This window comes from Canis lupus, chromosome 16 (assembly GCF_011100685.1).
Source record: "Canis lupus familiaris isolate Mischka breed German Shepherd chromosome 16, alternate assembly UU_Cfam_GSD_1.0, whole genome shotgun sequence".
Lineage (NCBI taxonomy): Eukaryota > Metazoa > Chordata > Mammalia > Carnivora > Canidae > Canis > Canis lupus.
In genome coordinates, this window is record NC_049237.1 from 22968785 (window position 1) to 22982056 (window position 13272).

The 13272-nt window shown below is 42.4% G+C and overlaps 1 protein-coding gene across 27 annotated transcripts in view; it reads right to left on the reverse strand.

The window, feature by feature from the left end:
• CSGALNACT1 (chondroitin sulfate N-acetylgalactosaminyltransferase 1) overlaps positions 1 to 13272 on the reverse strand; it is a 327304-nt gene that overhangs the window by 13401 nt on the left and 300631 nt on the right. For all 27 annotated transcript variants that reach the window (XM_038559883.1, XM_038559873.1, XM_038559866.1 and 24 more), the window contains one exon: positions 386 to 564. In XM_038559883.1, coding sequence (XP_038415811.1) covers positions 386 to 564 — 179 coding nt within the window. The remainder of the gene's footprint in view (positions 1 to 385; positions 565 to 13272) is intronic.

Genomic DNA, 13272 nt, shown 5'->3' on the forward strand with positions numbered 1-13272 from the left:
GCTTACAAGTCAAACTCCAGGAGAATGGTTTTCTCCACGTGGATTCTTTCTGCTCAGATCCCTGCCTCCCTCAGTGTCTGCCCATGGCCACTCCTTTCCCTTCAATCTCAGACAGCTTTCCAGCCCCCATCATCCCCACCACGCCCTGTCCTGTGGATGTTCACTAGAGCCCACCTCCCAGCTGAACACGGAACAGGGGTCCTAGACTTAGGACAAAGCATCTCAGGATTATGGGGGCCAACAGTCCCACCCTGACATCAAAGGAGAAATCAAACCAGATGATTTTCCTTTTCTTGGGGTAAATTAGGCCTGTTCAGAAGCAGGACGTCAGAGGGAACCATGAAGGAGTGAGAGGAAGGGAAGTGTCGAGGCCAGAGACCCATACCTGGCTGCGTGTTCAGCCTGCACGTGTTGAGGAATTCAGAGGTGAAGTAGATATCGACATCACAGAAAAAGAGAAGGACGTTGCTTCCTTTCCAGAAGCGGGCTCCGACATCAAGTCCCTTTCCCCGAGAAAACTCTCCATTCAGTTGGATGAATGTGAAGTTCCTGAAGTTGGCAGCTCTATGAGGGAAGAATATAGTCATCATGTGCTCACGCGCCCAGGCGGACAGAATGCCTTAGAAAACACACGGCCAGGGCCCATCCACATTGTCAGGTATCTCTTGTAACTGTGAGGGTACAGAGACTAACAGAGAAGATATAGAATGAGCCAGACTCACTGGAAACTCACTGAAATTAAAGGTACCAAGAACACTTAGTGAAGCTTGCTTTATTTATTTATTTATTTATTTATTTATTTATTTATTTATTTATTTTTTACTTAGTGAAGCTTTAACACCAGCTAACTTCTTTCTCTAGCAATTTCCCCACAGTGAAAACTGTATCATTACAGCTAATGGATATTTTGTGTGATAGAGAAATTTGAACCAGTGGAGGCGAGGTCAATAGGACCTAGGACAACCTCCGTGCCTCCTGAGCCACCTGAATGACACCACTGGGCCAAAGACATAAAATCACACTGGCATAGCCCCTCCTAGTATCTTCTCATCTGTATGCAACTCAAGACCAGGCATGGTAGTCTTGATGAATGTCTATCCCCAAAGAGATTCAAGCCTGGACTCCTTCCCCACCTTCAGATAGAGCGAGAGAGCTTGGTAGGAAAAATGACAGACTTGGATGTAGATTGATAGGGCCATCCCAGACCTGGCTCTCCTATAGATCAACTCTGTTATCTATGGAATTCCATGAATCTCCTGGCAGCTCAGTTGCCTCATCTGCAAAATGGGAATAATGACACCTTCCTTAACTACCTCACAGAGTTATTAGTTGGATAAACGCTGCCAAGAGCACATGTAAGCATCAGCTCTCGCTATCATCAGCACAGGCGAAGATTCCCAGGCCTCTGGTGGTAAAGCCAAGCAAGACATTTCTTCATTTGGCTCTTCTTTTCCTGAGACACCAGAACCTTCTGAAATGGGTGAGCAGAAATTCCAGGAATTCGCATAGTACCTAGAAGGACAGGAACTGTCTTCGGCCAGACACAATCAGAGAACTCCTTTGAGTCCTATCCAGCTCCTACCCCTGCTCATGAGCAGGGGGCCTGGCCTGTGGCAAATCCCTTCACATCCCACTTATGCCATTCTTCTCTTCATAATGGCTCCCCTGCTCATCTTTTTCTAATGGCTAGTAGTAGGTTCCCTTCTCGATGTATCTCAAGGCTCATACTCTCTGGGCCCCCCCAGTCTGCAGGGATATCTGTTAGCTAATTGGCAGGGGGACAGGACGGGCATGCCCATGAGCAAGGACCTCCTCACTCAGGTTGTGACTCCTAATTCAGGTGCCTCCTCCAAGATGCTTTCCAGGATCTACCATCAGAGAGTTCAGATATACAAATGCTTTACACGTGAACAACAGCAAGCAAGTTTCACCAAAGGAAGAGGAGTGCAGTCCCTTAACAGGCTGTGTGAAAGGAACTGCGCAGTTTCCTTCCTTGAACGGTGTATGGTTCTTTGTGTCTACATATCAAGTTTTTACCAAAGTTCAGTCACGTTGAATCCCAAGAACATAAGGCAGAGCTAGAAACTCAGGTAACGGTGTCACAGATATGACAAGGCTGTCAGGGACTGACTACTGAGTGATGGGTAGACCCACTGAGAACTACAAATTTAGAGGGCAGAGTGGTAATCTGATGTATACATTCACCCATTGTGCAAATTAATCTGGGTGATTCCGTCCCCAGATTCCCAATTCCTGGCTCAAGCTGCTGTGCTGGTGGAGGGCGGGGAGGGAGAGGATGGGGGCTGGGCCTGTCTGCCCTTCAGGGCCACCAGAAAGAAGGGCAGGGGGAACACCGTGCCTAGGACTTGAGATGGAAGAACTGGAAGAACTTTTTGGAAAAGTCTTCTAATAACCATCTCTAGGATGTTTCCTAGGCTTCAATGTGTTACTTCTAGAGAAAGAGAATTCGGGACACTAAGGGACCCTCTGTGTGGCCCCAACGTAAAGGCAGCCGGCCTCCTTTCTCTTCATTCAGCCTCTCCACAAGGATGAGGCCATCCACGTCACCTCACATCCACTGCACTACTGTCAGTGTGGCCCAGCCTGCACTGGGCGCTGTGGGTGCATGGCACCCGGCTCTGCCCCTTGGGGCCAACACAACCCCCACCCCCCACAAAAAACCTGCCCCACCAGCTCTGCAGGCCTCCCCTTCCTCCAGGAGAGGGTGGGCTCGCGGCCGCCAGGAGATAGAGTGTGCCCACAGCCGCCTCTGCGCTGAAGGACTCGCTGACATGAGTGCACGGAGGCCGGGTGGGGACAGAGGCACCACTGGCCCGGGAGGCACCATGCGCCAGTCGTAGGTGTTGGAGAGGGCCCAGGGCCGACTCTGTCATCTGTCTGTTGTTCCCAGGGTGGCAGCCAGGTCGCTGTGCTCAGCTAGGATCTGTAGATGGACCACAGCACTGTCCTCCCCTGAGCAGCCCACCCAAGGCACTTCCTATAACTGTGCAGCATCTGGAGGCGGCCCGTGCTCTCCTCGTTGCTGTCAGGAAGGGCCTCTGATAGTTACCAAGCATTCTCTAGCAAGAAAGGGGGCAGAGCTGGAAACACCAGAAAAAGAATTGGAACCACTTTACTTCCTCTCTTTTCCAGAACAGAGAGACTAATCCACTGGTGAACATCTGGGCCTGGCCTTGTATATCTCCCTCTCATCTCAAACTCATCAGCACCAGCTCCAGAGCACAGGACGCCAACAAGATGAAGAGAAAGCGGCTTCTGCATGAGAGCCAGGCCCCTCCCTCACCACGTCCCATAGCCATTCAGAAAGGTGGCTCACTGGAGAGGGGGACTGGCTCTCTAGGCCAGAGCACCCCTGCTCCACAGCATCGTCAGAAATGTGTCTGAAGAGGCTGTGAGGCCGATGTAAGAGCAAGGACATTTCAACACAAAACCCTGATTCGCCCCAATGGGGTCTGGTGGTGGGTCTGGGAATGTGCCCAACATGGCCACGAGGCTGTACATCCCACAGACGCAGGCCACCAAAGTGCACAGACAAGGACCCTGTTCTGTCCTTTGCCAGAAGATGAACACTGACGGTGTGCCATGGCTGGGGCCTCCTGCCTCTGCTCTGGGTCCCTTCCTGCTATGTACTTTCTGAATCCACTCCAGTGAAAATCCAGCTTGGTCTTGACAACCCAAGTCAAGTGTCACCACCTCTCCCACCATGCTGCAAACTGAAGGCAGTCTGCCCTCCTAGGCACTGTGCCTCATTCTCCCTCGTCTCCCCTGTGCCCATGCCTTCCTTGCCTTTGCCTTACAGACATGTACCTGGTGACCTAGCGGGCTATAAACCTTTGGTGGGCAGAATCTTCAGAGATTCTCTGGCACTCTGCAGTAACTGGCCCACATGGGGACACCATGGATGATCAATAAGCCTCAGATGAATCATGGGGTAAATCCTGGGGAAGGCTGGGGTGTATTTCAGACCTTCGTTATTGGGGGGCACTGCTCAGGGCTCCTCCTTCCCTCAGGTACAAGCAGGGGAGGCCCTCATATATCAGCAAAAAGTCTCTAGCCAACAGATTGCAAAGACAGAAACCCATGCTTTTAGAAGGATGGCAAATATGTAAATCACAGAAAAAAGAGAGCTGAGAAAAATGAGATACAATTTGGTTTGAGACACTTAATGTATCCATACAAAGAAATGGGACACTTGGAAAAAAAAAAAAAGAAATGGGACACTTGGTGGCACACCTAAAGTAACAGCCTGGGGAGGGAAACTGACCTTTTTCATTACAGAATGAGGACACCACGTCCTATACTATGTCATTTCCCACTGACTCAGAATACATAGCTCCAAAAAGGCCCCCATGATTACTCACTATTCTTCTTCTTCTCTTCTTGAATTGTATTATTGACTGATGACACTCTCAAGTTTCTCATTCAATTACCCTCCTTTCTATAGTAAGTCTGGCACACAGGGACTCCTCCAAGTTATATACAATCATGCTGCTAGCAGTTATAATGACCTCAGAAAGCCAATGTTTCTCCTGGAGATTTAATTTCTCTAATTAACTTGCATTTCCCAGAATTGCTGAATTGAAAATGATAAAAGATCTTGTTGTCTAATATGCTATTCTCATACAGACTTCTTCCCCACCATTACAAGGAAATTCCCTGGATGTGGCACTTCCCACAATAACCCTTCACTTAAAAAAAAAAAAAAAAAAACTTTAAAAATTTACATAAAAACCTATATTACATTCAATGTATAATTTAAGATTTTAAATCTAACAGCTTTAAAAATCGAAATCACTTGAGTTCTTACTGAAAACACTTGAATACTATCAAGAATTTAAAAATAAACAGATTCTCAGGCAGCTTGTCTTAGTAGGCACTTTAAACAATTTAGAACTTTCTAGATTCTGACCTTATACAAGCCAGCTTATACAACTCCATTTTAGCAAGTTTCTTTCAAAAAGATAAACAAAATGGATAAACCTTTGACTGGACTATCTAAAAGAGATTTGAGGGCTATTACTCAAATTAATAAAATTATAAACAAAAGAGGAGACATTACAATTAATGCCACAGAAGTACAAAATATCATCAAACTACTATGAACAATTATATGCCAGCAAACTAGGTGACTTAGAAGAAATGGATAAATGCCTAGAAACATACAACTTACGAAGACTGGATCATAAAGTAATAGAAAATCTGAATAGACCAATAAGGAGCAAGGAGATTGAATCGATAATCAAACATTTCCCACAAATAAAAGCCCCAGGACCAGATGGCTTCATGGCTAAATTCTACCAAACATCTGAAGATGAATTAATGCCAATCCTTCTCAAACTCCTCAAAACCATTCAAGAGGAAGGAACAGTTCCAAACTCATTTTACAAGGCCAGCATTACTCTGATACTGAAGCCAGATAAGGACATGACAAGAAAATTATAGGCCAATCTCCCTGATGAACACAGATGCAAAAACCCTCAACAAAATACTGGCAAACCAAATCAATAGGAGCAGACACCATGAGCAAGTGGGTTTCATCCCTGGGATGCAAGGATGGTTCAATACCAGCAAATTAATAAACATGATACACCACATTCACAGAATGAAGGATAAAAATCATACAATTTTTCAATATTTTATTTTCAGTAAAAATCATCTGATATTTCAAAAGATGCAGAAAAATCTTTTGACAAAATTCAACATCCTTTCATGATAAAGACTGAACAAATTAGGTATAGAAGGAATGTCCCTCAACCTAATGAAGGCCATATATGATTAACCCACAGCTATCACTGTACTCAACAGTGAAAAGTCAAAAGCCTTTTCTCGAAGATAAGGACCAAGACAAAGAGCCCCACTCTCACCACTCTTATTCAACACAGCACTGGAAGTGCGAGCCAGTGCAACTTGGCAAGAGAAATAAACTAAAGGCATCCACATCAGAAGAAGGAAACAAAATGATCTCTAAACCCTAAAGACCAAAAATCTGTTAAAACTGATAAAGTTCTAGTTTCAGATTTCAGAATACAAAATTACATATAAAATCAGTTGTTTCCATACACAATGAAAGAGAACCTAAGAAAGTAATCCCATTTACATCAAGAACTATACAATAAAAAGTAGTGAATTATGGATACATGCTACAGTGTGAACGAAATCTTGAAATCATCACTGGAAGTTAAGAAGCCAAACACAAGAGGTCATGTATGATATGATTCCATCTATCTGAAATATCCAAAATAAAGTGAATCCCTGTTTTTTCAAATGCCTTTTATGTGTTGATAGAGATGGTCACAGAGTTTTGTGAATTATACTGAAGGAGTCTTGTATGTTGAGTCAATCCTGCATTCATTCCTAGGTTAAGTTTCACTTCATTATGATGTACAATCCTTTTTATATGTTGCTGGATACAGTTTGCCAGGATTTTCTTGAGGATTTTGGCATCTATATTTATAAGAGACACTGGTCTGTAGTTTTCTTTTCTTGGTATTTATCTGGTTATAGTATCAGGGTAATATGCTCTCATAGAATGAATTGGGAAGTGTTCCTTCCTCTTCCAAATTTTGAAAGTTTGTGAAGCATTGGTATTAATTCGCCTTTAATGACTGGAAGAAATCAGCAGTGAGGCCATTTGTGCCTGGCCTTATTCTTTAGGGGAAGTTTTCTTATTACTATTTCAATCCATTTACCTATTATAGGTCTACTGAGAGTTTCTATTTCTTTTTGAAGAAATACTTAATTTCTACCATGTACAAAATTGTACATGTACAGGATCACCTCCATTCCCTCCCCTCTCCTCTCCTTTGTATTGTTATCGTATTAAAATGATATCCTTATGCACTGTGTCTGTCAATACAGTGTCGATTTATGATCCTTGTTTTATGCAGTTATCTTTAAAATAAGAGAAAAAAAGAGTTATAAACAAAAAACACATTTATAGTATTTTAGATTTCCCTACAAATAGGGAAATGCTTACTTTTACTGCAACTGTTGATTGCTTTGCAAGGATTTGCATTTGTCTAGTGTCCTTTCATTTCAGTCTTCAAGGATCCTTTTCATATTTCTTATAGGGCAGGTTTGCTAGTGATGGAGTCTCTCAGTTCTTTTTTATCTGGGGATGTCTTAATTTCCTCTTCATTTCTTTTTTTTTTAATTTTTATTTATTTTTGATAGTCACAGAGAGAGAGAGAGAGAGAGAGAGAGGCAGAGACACAGGCAGAGGGAGAAGCAGGCTCCATGCACCGGGAGCCCGACGTGGGATTCGATCCCGGTCTCCAGGATCGTGCCCTGGGCCAAAGGCAGGCGCTAAACTGCTGCGCCACTCAGGGATCCCTCCTCTTCATTTCTGATAGATGGTTTTGCTGAATATAGAATTCTTGGTTAAGTGTTTTTCCTCTAGCACTTCTGAATACACCATCCCACTTTCTGGCCTCTGTTGTTTCTGTTGAGAAATCAGCTGTCAATCTTATTAAAAATTCTTGGTCCCAATGAGTGCTTTGCTCTTACCACATACAAGATTCTTTCTTGTCTTCTCTCTTTGTGTTTTAACTATTTGATTATGATATGTTTACTGTGGATTTCTATGGATTTTTCTATTTGGAGTTTGTTGGGCTTTTTAGATGTGTAGATTCAGATTTTTCATTAAGTTTGGGAATCTGGGGCCATTATTTCTTCAAATATTTTTTTCTGCCCCTTTCTCTCTCTCATCTCCTCTGGAACTCCTACTATGCCTATACTGGCATGTTTGACAGTATCCTACATGTCTCTGAGGTTTGTTCATCTTCTTCATTCTTTTTTGTTTCTTTTTTTTAAGATTTATTTATTTATTTATTTATTTATTTATTTATTTATTTATGATAGGCATAGATGGAGAGAGAGAGAGAGGCAGAGACACAGGCAGAGGGAGAAGCAGGCTCCATGCCAGGAGCCCGACTTGGGACTCGATCCCGGGACTCCAGGATCGCGCCCTGGGCCAAAGGCAGGCGCTAAACCACTAAGCCACCCAGGGATCCCCTTCTTTTTTGTTTCTTAAACCTCATCATTTCAATTGACCTATCTTAAAGTTCACAGATTCCCTCCTCTGCCTGTTCAAACCAGATGTTCAGCACCCCCCTAGTGAATTTTTAACTTTAGTTACTGTACTTTTCAACCCTAGAATTTCTATTTGGTTCTTTTCTTGTAACTTCTGTCTCTATTTGGTAAGACAAGGTTGTATTTGGCAAGACTTGATTCTCATGCTTTTCATTAGTTCTTTAATATGTTTTCTTTTAATTCTTCAAACATATTTAATATAGCTGACTTAAAGTTTTTGCCTAGTAAGTCCAACACCTGGGCTTTTTCAGGGACACTTTCTTTTTTTTTTTTTTTTAAGATTTTATTTATTTGAGAGAGAGAGAGAGAGAGAAAGAGAGAGCATGAGCAGGGGGAGGAACCGAGGGAGAGGGAGAAGCAGACTCCCCTCAGAGCAGGGAGCTTGATGTGGTGTTCAATCAAGTGACTCCAGGATCATGGCCCAAGCCAAAGGCAGACACTTAACTGACTGAGCCACCCAGATGCCCCGTTAGGGACAATGTCTAATGATTGTTTCTTTCCTGTGCATGAGCCATACTTTTTCTTTGCATATCTCATAACTTTTTGTTTGAAACTTAACCTTTTCAGCAATGTAATGTGGCAATCCTGGAAATGAGAATCAACTCATTGTTTATTGTTGTTGTTCTTTGTTGTTGTTCTTTGTTTAGTGTCTTTCTTGAACTAAATCTGTAAAGTCTGTATTCTCTGTTGTGTGTGACAAAATGACATTCTTGAAATGTCTAGAACAAGTAAGTCTCCAAATCTTTGCCAAGGGATTTTGTGTATCTTTCCCAAGGCCCCTCAAGGGCCTGCCATAAACACTCAACCAGGCAGCTGACCACTTTCCTTGGCCTTTACTTCCTTCTTGCATAAAGCCTCAAGGTCAGCCAGAGGTGAAAAGCTAAGGCCTGCTCGTGTCTCTCCCAAGTTTGAGCACAGCCCTAGCCCTGAACATGGCCTTCTAGATCCCCAGGAATGTATTCGAGCTTTTGAAAGGCCCAGAGGAGCTCTTGCTCCTCAGCCTCCCCCTTTAATTTAAGCTTTTTGGTTAGTCTTTTGTTTGGTCCAACTCTTATCTATCATCTCAGGCAGCCACAAAGTGACAAACTTCCTATAATTGTTTTTTTGGAGGAAAGGCTATTTCCACTGAGAGAGCTCTGAGTTAGGTCAAATAAAGACAACCTTGTGAGAGGAGTCTTCCAGAAAACCCCACACAGGTCAAATCATGCCATTTTTCTGGGAATGACACTTTATAAGAGCTCCCGCATCTTGGTGGCCCCTGGTGGCTGCCAGGCCGTGGCTCTTGCTGTGCTTGTGCACTATGAGATTCCAAAGCTACTGAAAGAAGAGCTAAGGAGAAGGTGGGAATAAGGCAGGTGAAAGCTGCACAAAAACTCAGTCATTTTTCTTGGATAAATACTTCCCAGATTACTGCAAGCTTTGTTTAATTTCCAGGGTTCTTAAACAGTTGATTTGGACCGTGTTTAGCAATTTTCTCATTGCTTTATTATAGAGTATTTGCAGAGGTCTTTATTTTACCATTTTTGCTGGTATCACCCTTCTTTAACCGTTGAATTATAGTCCAATATATAAACAATATCAGTTAATTTTTCTCATAATCTATTTTCCCAATATTTTCATCTGGAAACATTTCAAACCTTCAGAAATGTAAGACACTATAAATATCCACATTATCTTTCACCTAAATTTACCAAGTGTCAACATTCTGCCTGACTGCCTGCCTGGAACCATTTCAAAGTTAGTTGCAGACAGCATGACAGCTCTACCCTTGAAGAGCAGTATCTCCCAAGAATCAGGGCACTCTCCTTTATAACATTAAATAATATAATAATCACACTCCAGAAAGTTAACATTATTATAATACTATATATGCTACCTTCAAATTGCCCAAGGCACAATTTAGAATACCTAATACAGGTACATCTCCACAAAGAGCAGAATCTCCACCAAGCAGAACCATACTTGACCCCTCTGGCAAATACCAGGTGGCAGGGCCTTAGGCCTGAGATGCTGCCTTAATCCACAAGATGCCTCCCAGGGTCCAAGATTCCTTATCTTCTTGGGAGGGATTTGCTGTACTGCTTTTTTTTTATTTTAGCGAATGAAAGAGTATCTAAAAATTACGTAAGAAAAAAATTAAAACAAAACAAGAATACTGCTCAAGTTTAAGAAACAAATTGAAGGAAAACAAACTAGAATAAAACCTTTCCCCCAAATATTCTTCTGGAGGTCCTGATAAAATCTTCCTGAGGGTACATGTCAAACAAATCCTTTCAAAGAGGCAATGAAATGATGACATATACCAGAGCAAAGCAGGTCCCCAACAATACATCTAGAAAAAAGCCCTCTTATGTCACATACTTGCAAAGACAGAGCAGTGTCTCATCTCTAGAACTTTGATCTCAGAGATAATACCTCTGAAAGATGCCTTTGTGTCCTTATGATTGGGCAAAGATGAAGTTGCAATGTGGTAAATGCTAACTCATGCCGATCTGCCTATCTGTTATAATTTTTTAAAATTTCCTGATACATAGCCCCAAGCAAATGTCCTACCTAGGCCAGTGTTTCTCTGTGTGGGCCATGGGCCATCCCCAACAGCATCACTCAGGGGACTCATACAAAGCTTCTCCATCTCAGGGCTACTGACTCAGAATTTCTGGAGCTGGATCCCAGGAATCTGCATTTTAAAAAGCACCCTGGCTATTCCAAGGCACATTTATATTTGAGAATCATTAAGCTAGGCTTTAATCTGAGATTAACAGCAGCTTAATACAGAAAACTTTATGGAATAAGAATCAGATGCTGAGAACTGATTTGTACTGTTATCCATGGCAGTGGTTTTTAAATATTTTTACTGCAACCCTTACAAAGGAATATATTATACATCATGACACAGTAGATACACACACACACACACACACTCTCTCTCTCTCTCTCTCTCTCTAAAGTCTTACCAAACAATATTTATCCTTACTACTTCTGATGCATGCACCCTGATATCTTCTATCCTATTTTATTTCAATCTTTTGAAAACACTGGACATAACCCACTAAAGCTATTACACAACCCTCTAATGAATCACAAATTGCAGTTTCCAAAACACTAATCTACAGCCATCAACTGAAATGTAAAGCTCAACTGAGTAAACATAAATCTAGAGACAGAATGAAACATAGCACATAATTAGATTTTTAAAAGATATTCTTAACATATATACATTTGCCTAGACTTAGAACAGTTTAATCACAATGCTGGTATCCTGATGAAATAAATTATCATTGAGGCTGATTTTAAATCTTATGACTTTCAACTGACAATTATGAGTTTCAGGAGGGATTACACTGGAGTGAAAATGTGGTGTCATGTTAAGACCTGGAGTATTGGCAGTTAACAGCTGAGGCTCAGATCCTGGCTCTCTGATGTGGTAGGGATGGCAGCCTGAGTAACCACTTCTCCAGCCTCAGTTTCTTTGTCTATGAAATGGGATTAATAACAACACCTATCTCATGAGGCTGCTGTATTAAACAAGATAATTCATGTAAATAATGGTTATTATTATTATTCAAAGATAAGATGCATTTCCACAAAAGTTTAGCTACCCTAAAAGAATGATAAAAATGACATTTAAATAGGGCTTATAAGTTTTCATATAGATTACTATGAGTATAAATATACTGTGTATGTGGCATTATCTTTCTCTTTTTTTTTAAAGATTTTATTTATTTTAGGGAGAAAGAGAGACAGCAAGAGCAGGAGGGGCAGAGGGAGAAAGAGAATCTCAAGCAGATTCCACGCTGAGCACAAAGCCCAATTCGCAGCTTGATCTCGGGACCCTGAGGTCATGACCTAAGCTGAAACCAAGAGTCAGATGCATAACTGGCTCTGCCACCCAGGTGCCCCTATCCTTCTCTTGATGAACAAACACTGGATGTTTTCTGAGTAAGGCACTAAACTAAATTTACAAAGAGCCACGTAATTTGGTAGTACTTACTATGCAGTTTATAACCTAGTTAGGAATAGACAAATTATATGCCAAGTGACAAACAGAAGAGATGCTGACAGCAAGTACCATCTGAGTCCAGAGAGAAGCCTGAAGGTTAGGAAGAGCTCCAGAGTGGGCACTCAGGTGGGCACGGAAGGGTGACGGTCTGAGTATGTAGAAAGGAGGATGGAGAGAACACTAAGTGGAAGACCATGATGGGAGTGAGGACGAAGGGGCAAATACCACACACTCCGACCCCCCGGCCCAGTTTGGCTGTGAACTGGAAGCCATCAAGATGAGGTTACAAGTTAAAGCTAGTCTTGCTAGGAGGTGAGGGCAGTAAGTGATTAGGAAGACTGATGTGGAAGGTGGAATGGTAGGGCTGCAGTGTTAAGTCAGGCCTGGCTGCAGAGGGTGGGCCATCCCTGCTCTGGTCAGAGCAACACCATGGAGGGGGTAGGACACCCCCAAGGCATCAGAGATATCCTGCACGTATCCCCAGTTAGCAAACATGGACACAGAAGAATGGGGTTCCAGTTCGTTTTGACAGAGTTAAAGCACTGACTGGCCCACCGCAGCACAAAGTTCTCAGTTATGGGTAGATTAATCTCTGGAAATTTTCCAAAACTAAGTAAACGATCCCTACCACTGAAATGATTTCTACTTTTTTTTGTTCAGATTCTCTTCATTCTTTGCTCAGCAAGCAACCTTCTGATCGAGAATTGACACAGAGAAGAATGCCTTAATAATATGAGTCCTAAGTCTTCCAGTCACTAAAAAGGATATTTTCCATAACCACACTAAACCGGCCTTCCCCTTGGCCTTCAGACTCATGTCAAGCTGGTTATATATATCAGCAAATATCTTTTAAAGTGCTCAGACTCAGGAGGACTGAATTTCTCAGTTCTGATTGCAGTTTAGAATCACCTGGATAACTGCCTTGGGATGGGGCAGCCCCCAGGGTGGACCACTACTTTCTCAGACAATGACTCTTAATACTGGTTGCATGTTAGAATTATCTAGGAAACTTATGAAAAAAAGATCCATGCCCAGGAATGGATACTTTGAGAGATGCTGGAACCTATCCACTGGGCAGAGGACATGAATTCTAATAATTCCTCGTTCCTAAGCAGAGATGAAAAGGATATTTGCAATGTGTTGGATTTGAGAGTCTCTAT